At 27.4% G+C, this 23,548-nt stretch overlaps 2 protein-coding genes across 3 annotated transcripts; both read left to right on the top strand.

Annotated features, from left to right (window-relative positions):
• Window positions 1-1,149: 1,149 nt before the first annotated feature.
• LOC149892297 (syntaxin-7-like) lies at window positions 1,150-13,759 on the top strand. 2 transcript variants are annotated; one of them, XM_090078616.1, is made up of 13 exons: window positions 1,190-1,319; window positions 1,774-1,874; window positions 3,940-4,162; window positions 4,860-4,919; window positions 6,395-6,461; window positions 6,631-6,739; window positions 6,824-6,901; window positions 8,070-8,138; window positions 8,318-8,379; window positions 9,351-9,426; window positions 10,808-10,880; window positions 11,328-11,410; window positions 12,977-13,759. In XM_090078616.1, exons 3-13 carry the CDS (start codon window positions 4,156-4,158, stop codon window positions 13,067-13,069), a joined length of 777 nt encoding a protein of 258 aa, XP_089934742.1. In that variant the 5' UTR covers window positions 1,190-1,319; window positions 1,774-1,874; window positions 3,940-4,155; the 3' UTR covers window positions 13,070-13,759. The 2 variants fall into 2 exon arrangements, with proteins under 2 accessions (XP_089934741.1, XP_089934742.1); XM_090078615.1 differs by lacking the exon at window positions 3,940-4,162 and having other exon boundaries at window positions 1,150-1,319.
• Window positions 13,760-14,740: 981 nt separating this feature from the next.
• On the top strand, window positions 14,741-21,917 carry LOC145185977 (voltage-gated purine nucleotide uniporter SLC17A9-like). Its single transcript, XM_090078614.1, has 10 exons — window positions 14,741-15,047; window positions 15,181-15,388; window positions 15,734-15,833; window positions 16,138-16,347; window positions 17,046-17,142; window positions 17,506-17,593; window positions 17,768-17,802; window positions 18,876-19,077; window positions 19,752-19,847; window positions 21,674-21,917. The coding sequence occupies exons 1-10, from the start codon at window positions 14,832-14,834 to the stop codon at window positions 21,817-21,819; spliced, it is 1,398 nt and encodes a 465-aa protein (XP_089934740.1). The 5' UTR covers window positions 14,741-14,831; the 3' UTR covers window positions 21,820-21,917.
• The last annotated feature ends 1,631 nt before the right edge of the window (window positions 21,918-23,548 follow it).

Here is a 23,548-nt window from a genome sequence, read left to right on the forward strand (position 1 = left end):
ATAGTTTCATATTTGAAATAGAACAATTTGTAACATTATTAAAGTTGCAGCCTCCGGGGTTTTTTTTCGCATAAAAAAGATAAATCTGAGACTGAAAACACATTGATTTCTCTGCATGTTTTAAATTGGATTGTTGAAACCGATATTATTGATGTATTTCCAAATGTTTATATAGCATATCGCTTGTTTCTAACTATTCCCATAACAAATTGCGAGGCTGAGAGATCATTCTCTACTCTTAAAAGAGTTAAGAACATGCACCGATCAACAATGGTCCATAGTCGTTTAAGTAATATAGCAAGATTAACTATTGAGTCAAAATTATCAGAAACTTTGGATTTCAGCGATGTGATTGCAGATTTTGCGGGAAAGAAAAGCAGAAAAAAATCACTCAACTTAGTTCAATAAAATAAATATAAAATTTGTATATAAATAAATATCCGTGATAGCGTTTTCAAAAAAGTCTTAGTTTTACTCATTTTTGTCGTTGTTAGTGGAACGGGGCCTCCTACTTTTAAATAGCCCCGGGCCCCGAAAAGTATTAATCCGCCACTGCTTTACCGTACATATTAGTACATGTTTCATTTAAAAAGAGCATATGACTCAAAAGTTATAAGTGATCAAAGTTTCTAAGAATGGAAACATCGCAGATAACAAATCTTTTACCCTACATCCAGTAATACCATCTTAAATTTCCTAGCTATCTGATGCTTAATAGTTAATGGGTTTTAAGAGTAGAAAATAAAGGTATGATAACAAATTCATATAAATAACAAGGTTTTTTAAAAAAATATTTTTTTAGGGTCGTTGTTAAAAAGAAATAAAAAATTAAAAAACTCTTGCTACATAAATTTTAACATCTTTTGCAGTTTTATTTGACTGTTTCCAGATCTAGATTGTCCAATAAATTTTGTGTTAAAAGATAAAAGTTAATAATAATAATAACCTAGAAAAAGGCGTATATTTTTAGACGTTTTTAATATATAATTTATAGATGATGAATTTAAAAGAGCTGGTTCAAAATCTTTTTATATTATTATGACATGAATTGAATCGCAGAAGTATAAAATGATTTGTTGCCATGCCATTCATATTATAAATAGAAGTTCATAAAGCGGTGTTTTTTTTTTTTTTCTAAATCAACTATTCAAACAACTCATTTTAATTTTTGCTCTTCTTCTTCAAAAATAACAGTTGCAATTTTACTTGAGAAGATAAGATGATAATTACTAAAATTGATATCGAGCGATAGTTTTTGGCGATAATTCATTTATGCTGTAACAATTCTCGTCCAGATTAAAAATGACATCCAGCCTTTTGTGAGCTCTTGTTTATTTTGATAATATTGCAATATGCACGATATCAAAATGGATTTCACATTTTGCAATTAAAAGGAAAATAAAAATCTTTAAAGCTATATGCATGTCTCTATCTCATATCTTCCTTACAATTTTTTCCATTGTAAAAAAATCCTAAACTTACTGCGAAATGTACTAGTCTATTGTTAAATCATAATTACAAATAAATTACTGCTCGATACATTTTATGCTTTTAAAATAAACTTAGCACAGTGTTAATAATTAAATAAACTGAATATTGTTTTATTCTTTTTTTGCTAATTTCTTGCTTTTGATTACTTTTCTATTGTTTCTGCTGTTGTTATCTAATGAATTTTACATAGCTCTTATAGAAATAAACCTTTTGAATATTTAAGTCCTGGTTGTTAGAATATTGCATATAGACTACATTGTGCATTTATTTTTATATTATTAGCTTAATAACAAAGATGAGTCGTGGGGACTTTGGTACTCCTGTAGTAACATATGGGTCAACAAGTGCATCTTTTTACCGATCACAGCCATTTCGGCAAAATGGTACTTTTCACTTATGTATACATACACCTACATACAAATATAAAGCTAGCATTCTTTGGGTTATTTATAATTAAATTTGTTTTCCCTTCTATTATTTAATTCAAAAGTTGATTTCTGAATCAAAAGGAGAACATTTAAATCAAGTTAACAGATATATAATTCTTTCTATCTCTATTTTGCAATATTTAAAATACCCTAACATTTTTTGTAGCTTTAAGTTTTTTTTATGGACATCATAATAATTTTTTTAAAGATATCTAGTATGATAGTTCCATAGAATTTTAGTAATTAGAAGTGATAAAGTATGATTTGTAAAGAATGTTAAATTAGAACAAGTTTTTTTTGTAAGTTATCATGGTTTGTATTCCACAAAAAGACACCTAACCGTTATACAAAAACTATTCAAAAATATATATGTATATGCAATAAATTTTTTTTAAAAGTAAAAACAATACAGACTTAAAGAAAAAAAATATAAATTATTTTAGTTCATTTAGCAAACTGAATTTTTCTCAATCAACTTTTTCTTTAGTTTCATACCATTAATTCACCACAGATATTGATTACTACCTGCAGAAATTTCAAATTAGATATTGACTATCATATGTATAAATTTCATTTCATTATGTGGAATAAGATTTAAACTTTTTAGAATAATATAAGGTTTCTTCATGCTTGTTTACAGAATAAATATGATGATTTTTGACCCCAGGACAGACAATTCTGAAATAAATTCATATCATGAAACAATATAACTTTTGACTGAGTTATTAAACATTTCAAAAACAATAAAAGCAATTCGTTTCCTTCAGTTTCATTTTAATTGGATCATCAAAAGTAATAATTATGAGGCAACTTGATCTGATTGGTTAAGCTGTGGTTAATAGCTTTCCTCATGTACCTTATCTAAATGATCAACAGTTCATAAAAGTTTGAGATTAGTTCAGCTTCAGATGAGTCCTCAATATAGTGGCCCTCACCTGTATTAAAATTTTTAAAACTGAAAATGTTGCACCTCCCAATTCCTAATCCTGCTCTAATCAATTAAGTAAGAGCTGTGCAAAATATTAGCTCAATTAATGCCTGAATAGGCAAACCTCAAATGTCTTTAAGTTGGAACACTGTATGCATAATGATTAATTCTGCTCAAAAGCTACATATTTTTAACTATATTGACCATGTTCTTATTAAATACACCAAAAAGCTATGAGACAAAGTTGTTTTAATGTACAACAACAACGTCCATAGAATCAAAGCATAATTTGAACTAATGACCCTTGAACATTACTGTTTCATAACCCAGAGTTTAGTAGCATTGAATACTTTTTATAATGTGCAATGACCCGTAAAACTAATTGTTTCTGATTTTTATCTTTGGTGACAATATTATTGTAATTCTAAATGAGTTTCACTTTTCTTTCCTCAGCATCACTCACAATAAATTTGTCTTAAGTTTTCCAATTTCACTTTTGTAACCAGGATCATCCTTCCACACTGATGGGTCTTTGTTAAGAAAATTTGTACTGATAGAAAATCTGTTGAAGAGCATTTTTGTACCTGGAGTTAACATAGATGGAAACTCTCTGCTTCGTCTTTGTTGACCAAAATTTGAGCCATATTTTTCTTAACTGATGCTGGAACATTTTCATAAAATAAGACAAGAGCAATAATTTTGGTAAGTAAGTACCAGAGTTGGTTGGAAATTTCTTTGCAGCAGTTTTACTTATTTGTGAATCAATGTCTTGATAGTTAATCAGTTAGCACATGATTAGAAAATCATGATTTGATGTTGTAATTGCATGCAGTGACAGAAACCAGGCTTTTATGTATACTCTAAGTAAGGAATATGCATTATTTTCCTAAACAGTTTTTTTCTATATTCAATAACTGAATGTAAATTTGAAACAGGTTTATCTTGAATGCATAAAGTGTGTTAATCATCCTTTTAGCATGACTTACAGCTCTTGTTATATGAAATGATATTCTGTTCTTCAGAATGTTGTTAAGAAGGTCATTGTTAACTCCAGCAATTCTTGGTAATTATTTCTCTGCTGTTTTTGTGTAGAAAGGAAGTGTTCAACAAATCCAAGAATGGTAGAGTGGCCATCATCAGACACTAATTTCTATCAGTTGTATAAGTACTCTTGTTGAGTTTTGTTTATGATTCACTATATCTTTTGAAAAGCGCTATATATGGAGAAGAAGTTAAACCCATCAGTGACTTGGCAATCTACCTGATGTTGTTGGAACCTTTGCTGCTACTGTTAATACTTGCTGAATAATGGCAGGTGAACTTTTATTGTTATCACCACTATCATTGTCTTCACTGCTTGATGCTAATTATCAGTTTTAGATGTAGAAAATCCATGAGTACCAAAGTGTTGTTCTATTTCTTTATAAGTCCTTTTTCTCCTGGCAGTTTCAATTGCAGTGTACTTCAGTGCTTTTTCTTTCTTATGCTTTAGTGTCTGATCTACACCAAGCATAGGGCTTGATCTTTTTTTTTTGGTGCTGAAGAATTAAGAAATTCTTATCCTCTTGATTTTTCATATGTTCCAAATGAGCAATTTCAAACAGACCATATTGTTTACAAAGGTTTTTTTTCTTTTTCTTTGTCTGTACCTCTTCATCATACAGTTTCACCACCCATTCATCATAAAGTTTAAGTAACTTCTCAACAATGTGTTGATTTATTTTAATAGGAATTTCTTATACATTAACTTTAATCCTAAAGATTTTGCTTTCAGATATTTTTAATATAATAGCAATAACAACAACAACAAAAAATTAAGGGATAGACATTATTTAGATATGTCTATTTTGAATCTTCTTTTCAATTTTTTATTTGAGAAAAAATTTAAGATCTAAAAAATCTATAGTTTATTTGCTCACCTAAGGTTAAATTGGTGCAGTTTAACCTTGAGAAAAAGATTTGAGATCAGTAAATATGTTTCTACACTCACAGCTGAGTTTTTTGATTTTTAGAAAAATTTAATGAACTGAGTGACAGCGTAAGTGGAAAAATATTTCTCATTAACAAAAATGGTGAGTACATTATAACCTTTATGTATGATTTTACAAATATTATATCATCATATAAATTAGAGCTGCATAGGAATGGCACATTTTGTCCTAATTGCATTCCGATAAAAGTTGTAAAAAAATCTCATTCACTCCTGTACTATAATTTCTATTTATCCAACAAAAGTTATTAGCTAGGCAAATATAATTTAAATTTTAAATACTATTTTACAACAAATTCATTTTTTTCAAATTTTTTTGTAATACATAAAGAAGTTTATACTTTTTGTTGTTTTGTTAGAAAAATATCACAAGGTTTGAAATAGATGATTTTAAATTATGACTTACAGCTAAAGATCTGAAAAGTCAAGTTGTTATTGTTTTTTCATCGACACTAGTCTTTGAACACTTGTAAAACCGTTTGTTACTACTTATATGGATATTACTTTGAGTTTGTGCATGTAGCGCTTGGTCCTCTGCAATTAGTTGTTGCATCATTTCTAACTACCTTATTTGTGCACGGTAAGAAGAAAACTTAATCTCTTCATGCAATTGTTGGGATATGAAGCAACATGGTGCATCAAATTCATGTAATGCCTTTTAATGACAACAGTTTTTTGTTTTATTCTTTAATGACATCATTATTTTTTACACAGACCGTTGCTAACAAACCTTAATACAAGCCAATGAAGAGATGCAGTGTTGCTGATTTTCTAAATAGGCCAGTTCTAATGGTTAAAAAGTAAAGAAAACCAACAACAGGAAGAGAACTTTGTTGTCAATTGCATTTAGTCTTTTTTCTATGGTTAAGCACACTGATATGTCTGTAGAAATAAAAATATTACAACTACATTTATCACAATTCTATTGAATACATGTTTTGTATTTCATGAGTTCTATAGATTATTATCATGAAAATAGTTTAGTTCTGTGTTCATGAACTTAATAGGAAATAAAATAGATTTTATTGTGAAACAAATCAACCTTAGCTGCATACTTGAAGTTAATGACCTTAACTTTTTTATTTCTGCAAGAATATGCATGCATTATATTTTTTTTCTTACAAATAATTGATGGATTACACTGCATGCAACATAATCTGTGTTTATTTCATCTAGTTGAACTAACTTATATTTGCTTCAACTTTATTAGTGTGCCTAAATGATTAATATCAATATGATTTTTTTTTTAAGTACTGTATAAAGTTGTAATACCAACAATTTATCAAGGATAAAGGTAATTTTAAATTTACATTAAAAAAAAAATAGTGGTAAAGAAACAAAAACTAAATCATTTGATTGGAAACCGATAAAACATTTATTTCTTTTTCTCATATCAGTAATCAAGCCCCCCCCCCCCCTAATCATTCGGTCCCCATTCCCTTTTGATTTCACATTTCCTTTCCCATATGCAGCTCTAATAAACATATATTTTACATGTAAGTTGTTATTACAGAGTTAACTTTACTAAGTATTAACTTTATCTTTTACTTACTAAAGTGTCTTCTCTTGAATCCATCTCAAAGAAAATAGAAGAATCTAATGGTGGGACTATCGAGCAAAAAATGTGAGATTCTCCATAATGATAGAAAATGAGGGTTAAATATCAGGAGGGTTTCTCTATTTTAAAGAGTTGAGTCAATATAAGAGCAAAATTGTTTTTAACTATACATAAAAATTTTTGTTTGTAATTGGTTATCTTTTCTCTAATATAGTTTTTAAAATTTATTTCCAAGACATACTATATCACAAGAAACAAATCAACTAGCAAATGATATCAAGCATTTATTTAAAAAGATATCAGAGTTGGCTATAGTTAGTCAAACCCAGCAGAATAATCAAGTTGTAAGTTAAATTAAATGTTTTGATATATTTTATATATATGTATATAAGCATACTGAACTGTTCCTTAATCATGTTTTTTTTTAGAGTCAATATATAAACCATCAAAATAAGCTCAGAAAGGAATTTGAAAATTCTCTATCACGATATCATGCTATACAAAATGTAAGAATATATTATTGTTATTATTATTTTTTTTTTTTGGTGTGGTTTTTTTAAATATGGAACAAAAGTATGAGTGTTTAACTCTAACAATAAGGTATCTCTCCTAAAAGAAAAAATTTTTAACTTAGATGAGCTGAATATGGAATGCATTTCCTCAGTTTTTTGGCATTTTGTTCATTCACTTGTTTGACTAAAATTTTAAAATGGTTTACTCATTACACTTTAGATTTTTTTTCCTCTTTTTTAATGCACTAATCTGAAAACAATCTGAAAATGTTTAGTTGATTAATACAGATTAAAAATTTGAAAATGTCAATTTAGAGAAACTTACTTTAATAGTGAGAAACTTTCAACCATGATTCATGTGTTTTTTTTTCCGCATAATTTTCTTGACACCTTTCGTTAATTGATGCACATCCAATCTTGCATTTGCACTAATCAAACATCAAGTGATCAGTGCAACTGCAAGTTCCTTCAAAAAATTACTGCATTTGTCCAACATCTTAGATGTGTAATTCACCTCATTTTCATAAAATTAACACATAGATTCACCGCAGTGCTGTTAATCATTCCATAAAAGATGCTCATTGGCCACTGATTTATTTTTCTAGCAGTGCTGTACAAGTTGCACATTTGATTATAACTATCGACACCTCAATTTTGGCAATAGTTGAAGGCATTTGTTTCTTCCTTTTTAGTTTCTTCGTCTTTGATAACTCTCAACACAATTCTGTTGACACACAAGTGTCAGACTGAATAGCACTTTATTTGCTGTCTAAATCTGATGTGACATCAAGATCTGCATCACTTTTGAGTCACTTCAAATTATCTTCCAAATTACCTTCATTATCACATTGACATCACTAGATACATCCAAATATGCTAATGTTTCATCATGAGTCATCCCAGTTCTTCTAGTCATAGTTTCTTGAGAATTATATTACAAAACTTATGAGTATACAAAAAATATTCAACAAATGTCAGTAAATGTACTATGGGATTAGGAGTCTCAAACACAGAAGATTGAAAATAACTTTGAAACAAAGTTGAAAAATATCATCAATATAAGTGGAAATGTGTTATTTGAAAATGCATGGTTCCATAGCAGGTTTAAGGAATAACATCTTCTAAAATTTTTTACCTTTTATATATATTGTAATCTTTTTAGGTCATAGCATTAAAAATGAAAGCTCACATACAAAAAGAAGTTTCCAAATCGGAAACATTTTATCATGAGGTAAAAGTGAATTGTTTTTACTGCTTTTTGTAATGAATTTCTTTCTTTTTTTTTTTAATTTATTCAGTTTAAAAAAAAATGGTGCTAACATTAATTTCAGTTGTAACATTAATTAACATTATAAAAACATATATTTTTTTTTTTTTTTCTTTATTTGTCTTCATGTTTTTTGTTTATAGGAAAAGCCTAGTCAATTATATGACAGTGATAAGGAAAAACTTCTAAATGATGAAACAAGGAGGTAAAGCTTCTTAAATATGAAACCAATTTTTACATGTATCAGGATCGACTTTAAAGATAGAAAAAGAGTTAAAATCCTTTATATTTTTCTTGAATGCAAATATCAATGAAACAACTTTAATAATTTTTTGAGACTGATGCGTTATTGTAAATAAATTCTTAAAAATGATAACTTTATTATTTGGTACAGATAAAGCAACAAAAACTTCCCATTTATTTTGTTAAGTGTTCAGGAAATTAAAATTTATGATTTATTTACAACTTGGCTGCTTGTTCTACTAACTTATGATAAGCATGGGAAACCTTATGTGCAAGAGTTAATAACTACAAACAAGATGTCACTAGAAAGAATATGCCTGTCAGAATTATAAAATTGTTTGATTTGGTATTAAAATTTCTATATTGACCATTATTTTGAAAATTTTGATAGGTTTAATAAAGCTGAGTATACATTTTATTTTTCTTTCTTGTTTTTTTTTTTTTTTTTATATATAAAAATACATGATTTGTTGAAGTATGTTAAATATTTTAATGTTTTTGAGTATGTTGTCTTTTTTATTGTCATTAAAAAAAAAAGTGAACTGTTGATTGTGTGTATTTCAGGTTATTGTCATTTATTTTTGGAATTTGGAATTTGTTGTATTTGTTGACTTAATTGATTACATTTCTAATTTGGTATGACTTATCAGAATGCATATTAAGATGTATTAGAATATGAAAGATTGTGTTAGTTACTGTTAAATAGGATGTAAAATTTTGTTGGTTACTATTAATTAGGATGTGAAATTGTAAAATTAAGCAGATAAATGAGACAAGTATTATGCTCTTCAACTTACTTTGTTTTGTCACTCTTATTTTGAACTTATTCTGACTTCTCAAAAATGGATTTATCAACTTTAATACTGTTTAAGATTTAATTTTTGTTTTTTGTTTCAAAAATGTTTTTGATTTATAAAATTTTGAAACTCATAGGACTCAACAGTTATTAATTCAAAAACAAGATCTAGAGGAACTAAAAGAAAAAGAAAGTCGATTAAACCAGATTGAAGTAAGTAACATTAATGCATTACTGCCAAATGTTCAAAGTAACTGCCTGATTTAGAGTTGTGTCACTCAAATGAAATTTTATTTATATCATAAGTTTATCCCTCTAAATGAAAAAAAAAAAAAAAAAAAAGGCCTGTTTAAAATAGATGTTTTACAGATAGGTATATAGGTATAGGTAAAAACGAAGAACAAGTTCCTTTTCTTAAGTCTCTTAAAGATTGCTCAGGTTTGTTTAAGATTTGCATGAAAAATTTCACAAGGTTCCTTAGTAAATTTACCCCAGCCTCAGTTAACAAGTTTTAAAAAGAATATGGATTTTCTATTTTGTGTTTATTCTCTTTCCCAAAATTTAAGCAACTTTTTGTACTGTTAGGAATGAATTCTTAAATTTAGTAGTTGATTTAAAAAAAAATTTATCTGCTTGGCTGAAAGAGTACATAGTAAAAATGTAATTGTCATAAAAATGGCCACAGCCCTAGGAGAGAAGGACCAGGTAAAAGAACTATAAAACAAGATAAAACCTTTTTCAGATTTGAGTACAATTATATCCTCATTAAGGGAGATAGGCATAATCACTACTCCTTAAATAAGTTAAAGCAAGGTAAATAGTTTTCAAATGATCAAAATGAAGTTTATCAAATAATGAATTTTTCATATATTATGTTTTACATTGAATTTGCTGTTAATAAAAAAGATTTTTTTAATTGATAAATTATTTTGTGAAAGTTTAAACATTTTCTATCAGAAATGTTTTAAAATAAGGGACAAATAATAATGAGTGGCTGATAATATCCTATAAAAACTTAACATATTTTCTCTGATAAATAAGTTTACTCTAACTAGCATACAAATATTTTTTATAAATGTTAAGCTCTGTATTAATTGATTTATTTTTATTATATAAATTGGGAGTTATACTAATTTTATCTTATTTTGATAATTAATGCCTAATGTTTTAACTAAAGTTTTTAGATTCATATGTGTACTTTACTTTATATTTATAAAAAAAAAAAAGTTAATTTGTCATTTTTCTTGCTCAATTGTTGAACTCTAACCTTCGATGTCCAATTCGAAATGTATGCAAACATCAAAAATTTTAACAGTTTACATTACTTTTTTCTAATATATTTTTTTATCTAAAAAATTTTAATTATAATTGCAGGCCTAATGCCTAGCTTATATCTGGCTATATCTAGCCTATATTTAGTCTACATCCAGCCTATATCTAGTTATAGTATATAATTTGATTAAAAAAGTTTTGTTTGTTTCCCAAAACTTGAAGTCTGATGATTATTATTTCAGTATGAAATTTATGTGTATTCACTGGTAATATGCTAATGTTATCCGTTATGTTTTATTTATTTGTTTCTCTTTAAAAAAAGGAGGACATACTTAATGTTAATGAGATATTTCGCGACTTAGCATTGCTAGTACATGAACAAGGGAATGCTATAGGTAAGTTGTCATCAGAGATTTTGAATCTTTTTAAGTGTGTAAATCAGTTGCTATTATTTTTATAGAATTATTTCTTTAAATTGAGTGATTGAGATTCATTCTTACCAAACTAATGGTGCTCTGGAAAAAAATGTTATTACAGGATTAAGAAAAAAGTCTGAGTCTGAAAAATTATTGAAAGTTTTAATCATAACTTTAACTCTGAAAAGAATATAACTATATAATACAACAATATGTTAATGCATGTACAACAAGAATAGTGATTATTTAATGTAATATATTCTACATTCTTTGTACCTATATGTGATTTTCCGAAAATCGAGTTAAACTTTCTTTCTTATTATTTTACAAAACTTTTGAGAATTAGTTGAACAGTTTTTAATCTTTTATACCTTCTTTGAATGATAATACGTTTTTCTTTAATAGTAATACGTTTTTTACTCATAGATTCAATTGAAAGTAATATTGAACATGCTGCTATCCATGTTGAGCAAGGAAATGCTGAACTAATCAGAGCTAAAGCTTATCAGGTATAATAACTTTAAAGATGGTTGTTTTTCTAATATGTAAACATATAAGTTATGACCAACTTAATTTTAGAAACCAAGTTAATTAGATATCAACTGGTAGTGCATACTTGCTATTTTAAAAAAGGTATTTTTTTAAAAAGCAAGTATGCACTACTAGTTGATATCTAATGAATTTTTCAAAATAAAATTTGAAAAAATGCTGCACAAACTCCTAAAGTATTACGTGGTTTTTGTGATGAAAAATGCCTTTAAACTTCAGTTGTGATTTCTACTTTTGAGTTCTTGCATCCCTATGATTATTATGTCATGAAACATTTTAAGTATAAATACATTTTAAGTATAAATACATTTAAGTATAAATACATTTAAGTATAAATACATTTAAGTATAAATACAATTGTTTTCTTGAGTTAAATAACAAAAGAATCAACAAAATTTCATAAAAACTTTTTTTACTTTCACTTTCACTATTAAAGCCTTTGAAATTTTTGAAAAAAATACAACTCTGGTACTCCTTTTGATACTAAAAAAATTGGTTTTCTTCAGGTAGCTGCCAATCTCAAAATATGTTCAGCTTTACCTTCCAGAATCAGGAACATACTTTTTCTTTACTTGAAATTCTTTTCCTACTACTGACTTGAAATAGTTCTCTGAAATAGTTCTACTTAACCGGTTTGAATTTAGAATTAGTAGTATGAGGTAATATTTATATAGATGACATTTTTTAGACAGAAAATTGTATTAAATTAGAGAGATTTCTCAATTTATACAAATGTCAGTCACCAGCTGCATTTCAATGCATTTCCAATTCCAATTTTGATGGTACCTCTTTTTGCCAGCAAAAAAATAATTTTAAGGGAAGTAATATATGGAAACCAGCAATAGATTTTTTAAAATAAAGAAAAAATGTCTTCATTTAGATTATTTTTTGATGTAAATAAATGACCCAGTTATGATATGAAATTGTTCTTAAAAGTATTTTTGGTTTAAAAAGATGAACATAAAAGTAGGAAGATGCCTGAAAAATGGTAAAAAGTAATTAAACAAAATGAACAATAAATTCTTTAACAAAGTTTTTGTTTCTCATGAAAAACTTTTTATTTACACAGAAAAAAATAAGTATGAGTGTTGACATTATTGGAAGTGTTAATTTAAAAGTTGCAGGTTTTCATTACCAGAACTATTTCATGTCTTTCTATTTTCTTTGAAAATGGTTGTTTTTGCAAAAATTAATTACTTAATCAAACCAAAGAGTTTGTTTTCATAATATGCAAGTTAGCTAGAAATGTTATCCTAAGCAATTTTAAGAAGTTATACTATAGTGCTTAATGACATTTTGTGGCATTTAAACTGACAAATTACATATATATAATTTTATACCAGAAATTATATATATATAATTTCTGCTATAAAGCTGTTAAAATTGCTTTGCTTAGCCAATTTTTCATTAAATTACTTAATTGAAGTTATAATGTATGGTAGATAAACCATCTTTAATGTTTTTAAAAACATTTGGAACCTGCCTCAAAATTTTTGCTTTTAGTATTTTTTTAAATTTATTTTTAGAGAAGTGCAAGAAAAAGACTGTGCTGCTTGGTATTGATATTGATTATACTTGCTGTCATTATTGGACTGATTATCTATTATTCAGTGAAGTAAAAACATTACATATATGCTAGTTAGGAACTCTTTTTAGTTCATTATGTGAGTTATATTCTTTGGTGTTCTAAGTAACTTAGTTGCTAAGTTACTAAGAATATTAAACAATAACACAGATCCCAGTGAATTTCAAGTGTACAGATAGCTTTGTGTTCTAGTGCAGATTTCATAAAAAAAAAGCTCTTATAAAAATTTGTTTACGTAATTTTTTTTTCTACCTGCTTCTTGCGCTTGGGAAAAAAAAAGTTTAATCAATTGCTATGATGTTTGTGCAAACAATGAAGTTAAGATTCCTAATTTTTGTAAAAAATAAAGTTATTGTATTTTTTTATAAACTTTTAAATTGATCTTAATATTTTTAATGCTGTTATAATGTGTTGTTTAGAACTTAAATTAACTCATTGGCTCATTTTTTGTATGTCTGTTTTTTTGTATAACTTTTCCTGAAGTAAAAATTGAATTGGGCTTATTGCATCATAGTTGTAAAAGAATTTAAGCTATTTATTATATTAAAGTATATTTTTAAGGACAAAATAATTACTTGATTTTTTGAAAATTTAGTTAATTTTTTTGTTTTATTTTATGAAATATCTAGTTTTACAAATGTTTTTGTATGCATATAGCTTATTCAATTATTTTCATATTTAAGTTCCTTAAAAAAATGATTTTACGAAATATCGGTTGGTCAAATCTTTGCATTTTTTTATTTTCTATTTTATTATATGTAAGTTAAGGCAAAAAAAGTTAAAAAATTTTATGTTTAAAACAACAACTTTGTAAAATAAGGTTTTGTTGGTTTTATTCACTTTTTTTTGCCCTCTTTCAGGCAACTTCATGACTCCTCACTTGTTTAAGTATTTATCTTTTTTGGTAAAATCTTTTTCAGTTTTACATCATTTTAATGGTATAAAGTTTTACCACTCAATGATGCCAGATCTGATGAATGATCTGGTGGATTAGTAATAAAGTTTATATGTGATCATGCATTATCATGGTGAAAAACAAGCTCTTTGCAATAGATTAGTTCTGGTCACTTCTGTTTGTTGACATCATCTGATGGTATTTATTGGAAATATCCTAAATAGAAAAATTGTTTTTCAAAGTGGTTTGACTGGGTCATGTAACATTTGATATATCAAAATCATCAGATAAAAATGTTGAAAACCTGTTTTGACACTGCCATACTCTTAAGACATCTTCACCATATACTTCACATAATTTTCTAGAGCCCAAGCAGCATTCTTTCTTTTTGTCTGAAATTTTTTTTCCCATTTTAAATCTACGCCAAAATAATGATTATTTAAATAATTATATTTAATGCTCTAAATTAACATAAGCAGAATTCAAGTTAGATAATAAAATTTGCAGTTTTTAGTTACATTTAAAAAAATGAAATGATTTATTGGTATAAACAATAATTATGCTGTTATCCTATTGAAAAGTGAGAAAGAAGTGAAAATATACTAACCTTTCAGTTAGGATATTCTTAATCTTTTAATTGCAATTAAACTCAAGTTAATTAAATATTTGCACCATTTGTTGTTAAGTTATATTGTAAATGAGTATTAACTGTACCAAATCAATTAAATGGCATGATTAGGTTGTCTTTTTTTTTTTTTAATTTTGTTGGATGTATATTTCTAAATTATTAAATTGTTATTCTTTTGAGCAGAATCATTTATGGGTAGAGAATTGTGTTGTTTATTACAATCTAAAATTTCTATTACAGCTTTTTATAGAGAAAATTTGAAGTAATTTTTCAATGGAAGATGAAGATGATGAATATAAAGTTCTTTCTAAAAAGAATTTAACTCTATCAGTTGATCAAAGATCTTCAGGCCTTTGGAATAAAAGGCAAATAATCAAATGGAACATAACTTTGTTTTTTGGTTGTTTTCTTTTGTATTCTTCTCGCACATCAATGAGTATTTGTTCTGTAGAAATTGCCAAGGAATATGGTTGGGATAAAAGTTCAACTGTAAATAAATTAGTTGTTAAGCTTTCATAGAACTTTGTTTTAAATATTTACTTTAAATATTTAAACTTTGAAATTAGACTTTTTTACCTGAAAAACTATTTCATGTTTTTTTTAGGGTATTTTTTATTTTTAGGGAATGGTTATGTCTGCATTTTTTTTTGGCTACATTCTCACACAAATTATTGGTGGAATTCTTTCTGATCGATTTGGTGGTGAAAGAGTTTTGTTTTTATCAGCAGGAGCTTGGTCTCTTTCAACTTTTATAATTCCTTTCGTTGAAATTCTTGTTCCTGTAAATTTTGGTTTTATAGCATTGCGTATAGTAACTGGTGCTTCACAAGGTATTTTTTCTTTTCTTTATGTAGATTTAAGTCTGTTAGTATTAACAGGGGTGGAGTAACTCTTAAAATATCTCAGATTAAGAGAGATTGAAAATATTGTTTAACTAAAGACACTCCAAACCTTTTGAAATGCTTCTTTAGGTCCTTTCTAGACAAACGGCAAGCAAAGTATAAATTTATTTACTTAAAAATTCATGTTTTATTTATGTAAGTATTACTCTATGACTTTATCTTAATTGCATAATATGATCATCATCTTATTGAAGAAATAATGAAATTATTTATGCACTCTGATTCAAATATTTATTTATTTATTTATTTTGCACATTAAAATATTTCTTTTAGGCTTTTACTTTCCTGCATTAGCATCATTAGTTTCCAAAAAAATTGATGCCAATAGTCGCAACTCTGCATACAGTTTTGCTGCATCTGGAACATCTATGGGGTAGGTTTATTTTATTTTCATTATTGTCTTTTTTTTTACCTGGTTTTAATGTCTAAAAAATTTATGAAATGCACAAGCAATAATCAGATAAAAAGTATACTAACTCAAGATTATTATGTCAGCAGTGATATGGTAACTAGGTTGGTAGCTAGAGTTAACTAGATCCCCAAAGTTAAGTAGCGGTATATGTTTTTAAATATCCTCTTAGACAACAATTTACCAAAATGTATGTTTGTATTCTCTATTTTACATGTTATAATTAATAGTTTTGAATAGTTGTTAAAAGTTTATACTTTTTATTTAGATCTATATTCTCTGGGTTGGTGGGATCTTTACTTTTAGACTATCATGGCTGGCGGAGCGTGTTTTTTTTAATTGGAAGCTTATGCATTATGTGGGTTCTCTTACTTAAAGTATTTATTCATCAAGATTTTAGTTATGATAGCAAAATAGTTATTCATAAAAGTGTTGGTAGCTTGAAATGGAAAACTTTAACAACAAGGAAGCCATTTTGGTGAGCTCTGTTTAATTTCTACGGGTGATTTTCAAATATATATTCAAATATATTCTCTTTTATTGTTTTCTTTTCTTTTAACTTTATATTTCTTGCTAAGTTTGATTTTTATTACTTCTCAATCAAATCCCCTCACTTAAGTTAAATTGTGTAATTCAGTGAAGCATTTATTCCCAGCTCTAGAGTTTTTTTTAATATAATATATACCATTATGCCAGTATAATGATTTTATATACCAGTATTAATAATTTAATATAATCATTATACCAGTATAATGATTTCTTCAGATGTGTCTGAATGGCTTGATGTCAAATAATGTAATATTTGAGAAATATTCTCCACAAATTTCCTGTTGTGGCTTGAACTTTATTTTCATACTCGCTCTGTCCCAAAACACTGTTCCAATTTTATACAAGACTTAGGAATAGAAATTGGAGCAGTATTTTGGGACAGAGGGAGTATTTCATTTTCTTTATTTGAGTGTAAAACTTAAAGTATTATCATGCATAATAACTTAGTTTTCTGCTATTATGTTCTATTCATTCTGAATAGATAGTACAATGATGGTCTTTTGTGGCGTCATAGAAATATTTCTTATTTTTCATCTAAAATTTTCCCACATTCAATCATATCTCTTCCATAATCTACTGTAATAGTGTATTATTCTTCTAATTGTAATTTTTTTTTTTTTTTGATAGGGCGCTTATATTTTGTTCAACGTGCGAATCTTTAGTATTCACAATTTTGCTATCTTGGGTTCCCACATATTTTCATGATGTGTTTCCTCAAAGTCAGGTAACTGTTTACGTTTTTAAGAAGAAACACTTCTAAAGTATTTATAGAGCAATTACATTGTAATCCAATGAAATCTATTATTTATATAAAGTATTTATAGAGGTCAGCAATTACATTGTAATCCAATGAAATCTATTATAGAAAACTTTGCTAAAATCATAAATGTTGTAAAATCAAACACGGATAGTATTGCCTGTTTTCAATTACGACTGAATTAATAAATAGTTGGCATGTTACTGTTCCAGTATTGGTTCCGCCGAACTCTAAAGACCAAATAAAAAATTTTAAATTTTCCAAAAGTATATGTCATACTAGCAATTCAATTAAAGAGTTTTTTTCGTTAAATAATCTCTTTCATCTTAGGGTTGGTTGTTTAATGTGACACCTTGGGTTGCGAGTTTTTTTGTAGAAAACACTTGTGGTATTATCAGTGATAAAATGCTAACGAAAGGTAGATATTTTCTTGTTTATTTTTTAATTCTTTAACAACAGACAGTTAAGTATTTTTATCGCAGTTTCAAGAGTCCTTTTTAAAGAATTTTTCGAAATTCTTATTGTGGACACAAAATTAAGTTAAAGTAAGGTTCCAAATAATTTTGTGTTCAACAAGAATTTTTTAAATTAGGTTGCAGTTGTACAAAGGTTCGAAAGCTGTTTGTCGTAAGTGTCAAATTATGTTGCTTGAAAAGTTTTTAGTTCTCATACCTTTCGAAATGTATTTTGGTTTGGTTGAAGAAAAATCGTGGCTTGTATAAAACTCGCTGTAGTTATTATGTGTCGCTGTGTTATGTAGTTTTTTCGTGTAACCTAAGAAATTGTTTTCTATTGAAATACCATGTGACGATGCAACGAGATTTTTATCACGTACTGGGAGTTTTATCAGCGTGTTCTTTATCATTACTGGTCTTTGCACTAATAATCTAGAATTGCATTTACCATTTTCTAAGTCTGCCTGAGTCACTCTCCTTTCTTTATTTTTACTACTATCCATTTTATAATTATATCTCCACTGTTCAGTTTTTATAGTTGCATCTTTATTCATTTCGTCGCACTTGGTACATTGACACTTTTTATCGTTTTTTAGTTTTTGCGCTGTTTTTTTTAACTTTTCGATTTCTCTATCAATATTAATCAGATTCTGTCGACGTTGATGACCGATGTGATTAATGTCTTGTCGAAATTTTATGCTATCAGCAACATTTTTTGCATACAATTTGTCTGTGTTCCATGCATTTGAAATAATATATGATTCGTGTAAGGCACGGCCCACTGGAGTTTCATTTTTATATTGTTGAAGTTTGAGGCTTTCAGCTACATTTTTTGCACACAATTCGTTGGTGTTCCATGCATTGGAAGTAATATATGATTCATGGTCCGCTGGAGCTTCATTTTTTACCATGGTCTGTTATTAAGGTTAATATGAAATTAGTTCTCAATTTTAAAGATAGAATTTTTTACGTATCTTGGTTGTCATAGATATTATGTAAACAATTTTGTTTAAAGTTCTTTTGTTATTGTGAAAAAGAACATAAGAATTGTTGTGTAGTTTTTATTTCAAGTTTAGGAGTTCATGACAATTATGATAATGTATGATAATTCCCCAATCTTCTGTTTTAATAATAACAACGTTTTTCTTTTTAAATTTATAAAGTTCTTTATCAAGTTTTTATTTACTGGTTATTCATCGGTTAGGTTTTAAAGTATGATTTTTTTTTGTTTTTTTTTTTGCACAGAGTCTAGCATTTTTTCCGCCGGTGATTTTTTGCAATATACTTAATCGTGCGACGTCTTTCGAATGGGGTTTGTGTTTGATGACAATGATAATCGGAGGTATGGGTGCTAATAGTAGTGGTATCGGAATGAATCCGCAAGATCTCGCTCCAAACCATGCCGGTTCAGTTTTTGGAGTGGTAAACACGCTAGGTGCAGTCTCAGGTGAGTTACATATAAAGTTGCAGGCCTCCTGGGTTTATAAGAATTTTGTTGTGCGATGGAATCTGTGTTCGATCATTTTCCTAATAATAAAATACCGTTGTAATTTTGTCTTTGATTTTATTTGAAAACAACGTTTCTAACGAGTGGTAGTGATTTTTAGTTGCAATGATAATAATTTTTTAAAAGCAGGTTTCAAACATCGAAATAAGTTTTTTAAATTAATGTTTGTATTTACATATTTTAAAACAGTTAAATTTATTTCTATAAGTTTTCAATAACAAGTTTAATGTATGAATATAAACTTGTCACATCAAAAACTTCGCTGTTTTAAGCGTAGAGTTCAATTTTAACAAACTTTATGCTTTTATGCACTTTGAGGTGTCACACGTGACTAAAATTAACAATGAAGCAATTTTTTCTATTGCATTAAGTTATGGATAAAATTTGTCGTTACGTGGTGTATTATTGGCCACGGAAAGTTGATGCCCCCACTAAGCTGCGTAGCTTTAAAATCTTAAAGTGAATTTGTACTTGTATTACACCATATGTTTCAAATGCTAAAAGTCAAAACTCAAAAACAAGCTTGGCTTTTTGAAACAACAGTGAAATTTTTTTTGTTATCTTTATTGATTTTTTATCACAAAAGCATCTAAATTATTTTTATATCGTCGTAGGCATGGTGGGTGTATATTTTACTGGTCGCATTCTTGATGCTACAAAAGACTGGTCTGTCATATTTCAGCTCGCGTCATTTGTTTCTTTGTTTGGAGGTTTGTCATTTTTGTTTTTTGGTGTGGGGGAGCAAATAGTTTGAGCTTACGCTAAATGTGATAGAAACCATAATGAAATTTTTCTGTTTATTGTTACTGTTGTCACAAACAATTTAAATGTGGAAAACCTATTTTTGTAACTTTTTTTCTGCTGGGCATTCACTTGTTTTGTTAAGCGTAGTTTTTAATCATTGTTAATATAATATTACAGTTATGATATATATTGTATTAATATAATATTAAAATTATATTAACATAGTTTTAAAATTATGTTAATATTTTATGAAATGTAGTTCATTGTTAATATAATAATTCGTTAATTTTTTTGAGGTAAAGATTTAAATGATAGGAAGTCTAAATTTTTATAAATATTTATTCAAATATCTTGTTAGATGGTTTTTATTGGTTTGTGTACTTATATTTAGCATTTTTATATTTATTTTGAAAAATTTTGTAATTTAAGCGATATTAGAGTTGTTACTTTTTTAAGTAAACAAATTGTCTATAACGCTTTGAACGAAAGAGACCGCCAGGTTTTCATGTCGTGGCACTCATATAAAACCTTTTGAACATTAAAGTATTTGTTCCTGTAGGTTTCGAAAAGTAAGTTTTTAAAATCTGGACAAAGTGCTGAAGGTCAAAAACGGGGCAAAAGGGGAAGCTTGAGGGGTCTTCGCCCCGTTTATAAAATTAAATTTTTGTTTGTAGCTAATTTGTTACATCAAAGTGTTTAAATTTTTTAATATTGAAATTATACTCTGACAAAAATAAGCATAAATGTTTTTATTTAATTACATATATAAATAACATCTACAACAGCATAGTTATAAATATCTATAACAGTACATTCATATCAATACATATATACACCTATGATTAATATATTAATTTTTATACATCTATTTAGATACTTAAATAAATGTACACACAGACATGAATATACATATATTCCTATGTATGCATAAAAATATATACTTGCATATTTATTTATCATGTATATATGTTTATATATCATTTACATGTATATATGTGTACACACACATATATCTGTGGATGGATAAAAGAAGTGAAAATCAAAAAATCTCTTTTACTAAAAGTATCTCTTCTACTTCTATATATATATATATATATATATATATATATATATATATATATATATATATATATATATATATATATATATATATATATATATATATATATATATATATATATATATATATATATATATATATATATATATATATATATATATATATATATATATATATATATATATATATATATATATATATTAGTACAAATAAATATAATCACATAAATAAAATCAAAATTAAATTCTTTTTGCTCTAAAATCCACCACTGCTGATAGTAGCCTGTCGCCATAATCTGGATGCTCTTTTTGTCTCTTAAATCTATTCCATGTTGGTTTAAACTTTGCATGAATATTTTCCCCACATTGTTCAGCAAAGTTTCCTATCCTTGTTATGGTATTCCACATATGGCTGTACATGACACAGTAGAATGTAAACTTTCCATGTTGTATTAATTTTTTCATTTAAATTTAATGCAACCTCTTGTGCAGCAAGAAATGAACTCTTTAGATTTGTTATTGCTTTTTTGAAGCCAGGTTACAACCTGCTAGAAAAACAACTATTTTTTATATTACAAAAAACTTTTAAACACTGAACAATTGGAACCAAACATGTAAACGAGTCTAACATTTTTATTTCAAGGAAATCTAAGTTTTCTAATATTTTGTTTGAATTGTTTCCATCCCAGCCTTTACCTTAATAGCCTCTCTGAATGTCATTTTTTGACTTTAGCCAATCATCAAATCCTGGCCAGACATCCAACAAAAAATTTCCTAGCAGTGAAACAAAGCCAATTAATAAATGAAGTTCAGGCGGAGGAACTAGTTGCTCAACTAAAGTATCTGGATCTAGATCAATATACAAAATTCGAGGATTAATGCAGTTCATGAAGTCTTTCATGGATTTAACTGATTTATTTTCTAAATACTTATTGTACCAATAATAAATATTGCCGAGAGTTCGTTTTGTCCCTAAATCTAATGTGGATATTCCCTCACACCATAAACAAGCTCTTTTCCCAGAATGCCCAGATAAGCCAAATAACGCATTTCCACATTTTAGGTCAAAAGCACCATAAAAACTGACATATTGCAAATTTAACTTTTCTATAATTTGCCTCAAATTATAATTAGATTCAGAAATATCTTCAACGATAGCTAGAAATTGTGATCGTTGTAACATCACTATTCAATCAAAGATATTGATAATCACTTTAAAAAATGAACCATCGCCATCCGATGAAATTCTTATAAAGACTGAAGCTGGGTCTAAACCACGTAATTTTAACAAGTCTAGCACAAAATCTAATGCATTTTGAACATAAACAAGATCTCTTATAATTACATGGCCTACATTGTCAACAAATGCACACTTCTGTACATAGTAGTAATTAGAAATATAATCTAATTCAGAAAGATGACCAAAAAATATTAGGCTCTATGAATAGTTTACTTCCTAAACCTTTGCATAGAGTAGCAACCATTTCTTTTGTTTTTCTATTTGACAGCTCTGTAATTGCTTGATTAACTCAAGGGAAATCTACTGGATAGAACTTCTTTTTGGTTTATTTTCTGGTGTGCCAAATGTGGCTTTAAGAGGATTTCCTCCTGTAGATAAATAAAAGTAGATCCATCAATCAAATTTTCTGAAGCCATTTTACTTTTTATGATTCCAGAAGCAATCTAAATATAATTTGTACTAAAATATAACTTTTGTAGTTAATATTTATATACTATCACCAAAAACTTTTTTTTACCTGCTCAGCTGAAATAATATTAGTCACTGCACTGCACAGTGGGGCAGTAGATGGACAAAATGGGAAAGACTTTAGTTGTCTAATCTTGAAAACCTATTTAATTTAGTATCTATATATATAAGGATAAATTTATTGATAACTTACTTATATTAAATCCCTTAGTTACCAGGACTCTAAGCATTTGAATATTGAAATTAAACACGAAAAAAAAAATTATAAATAAGTAATTAATGGTGACATCAACCTTGTGTTATATTTCAACTACATCTACGTTTTTGAAACAAAAAATTAGTACATGTTATTCTAGAGTATTTAGAGATAAGGAAAACCAATTTGTGAAATAAATTTGTTATAGCATGTTTCTCAGTTATACTTTGAAAATCACAGATTAAAAAAAAAAATTCCTTAAGAAGTTTATTTTTTGCCGCACTATAACTAATAATTACCACAAATTGCCATGTGTTGTCTTACATTTATTTGAGCTATATGATGCTTCCAATCGAGTTTTAATTGATTGCTCGTCCCCTTAAATCCCCGTTCAGATTTTATATATGTTTTAACTTGGTTGCAATGGTACTAAATTTTGCATAGCAACAACTCATTTTTGCATTAACGCTGTTTTACCAGTATTTTACTTGCGCTAAGTACACAATATTGGGGGTATGCATTAAAATGAGATTCACATGTCTTATGAGGTTAATTTTCTTTTGGTTACTATGGATACCTTTGCATAGCATAGCAACAAGAAATTTTCGGAAGTTCTTAGTAATTTAATTGCTAACACTAACAGTTGTTTAATTACTTTTAACTTTAATTACTAACACTTGTAGTAACTTAATTAATAACAAGTA

The sequence above is a fragment of the Hydra viridissima genome, unplaced genomic scaffold, assembly GCF_058129835.1.
Source record: "Hydra viridissima isolate aposymbiotic clone 2 unplaced genomic scaffold, HvirCarnegie_v1 scaffold_2, whole genome shotgun sequence".
NCBI classification, from domain to species: Eukaryota; Metazoa; Cnidaria; class Hydrozoa; order Anthoathecata; family Hydridae; genus Hydra; species Hydra viridissima.

Bases quoted from the DNA above. Each gene is read 5' to 3' on its own strand.
- LOC149892297 (XM_090078615.1), top strand. The intron at 6,740-6,823 runs GTAAGTTAAATT...GTTTTTTTTTAG, and splicing joins CCCAGCAGAATAATCAAGTT to AGTCAATATATAAACCATCA. The intron at 8,380-9,350 runs GTAAAGCTTCTT...TGAAACTCATAG, and splicing joins CTAAATGATGAAACAAGGAG to GACTCAACAGTTATTAATTC.
- LOC145185977 (XM_090078614.1), top strand. From the start codon at position 14,832: ATGGAAGATGAAGATGATGAATATAAAGTTCTTTCTAAAAAGAATTTA. The intron at 15,048-15,180 runs GTAAATAAATTA...TTTTATTTTTAG, and splicing joins GTTGGGATAAAAGTTCAACT to GGAATGGTTATGTCTGCATT. The intron at 15,389-15,733 runs GTATTTTTTCTT...TATTTCTTTTAG, and splicing joins AGTAACTGGTGCTTCACAAG to GCTTTTACTTTCCTGCATTA.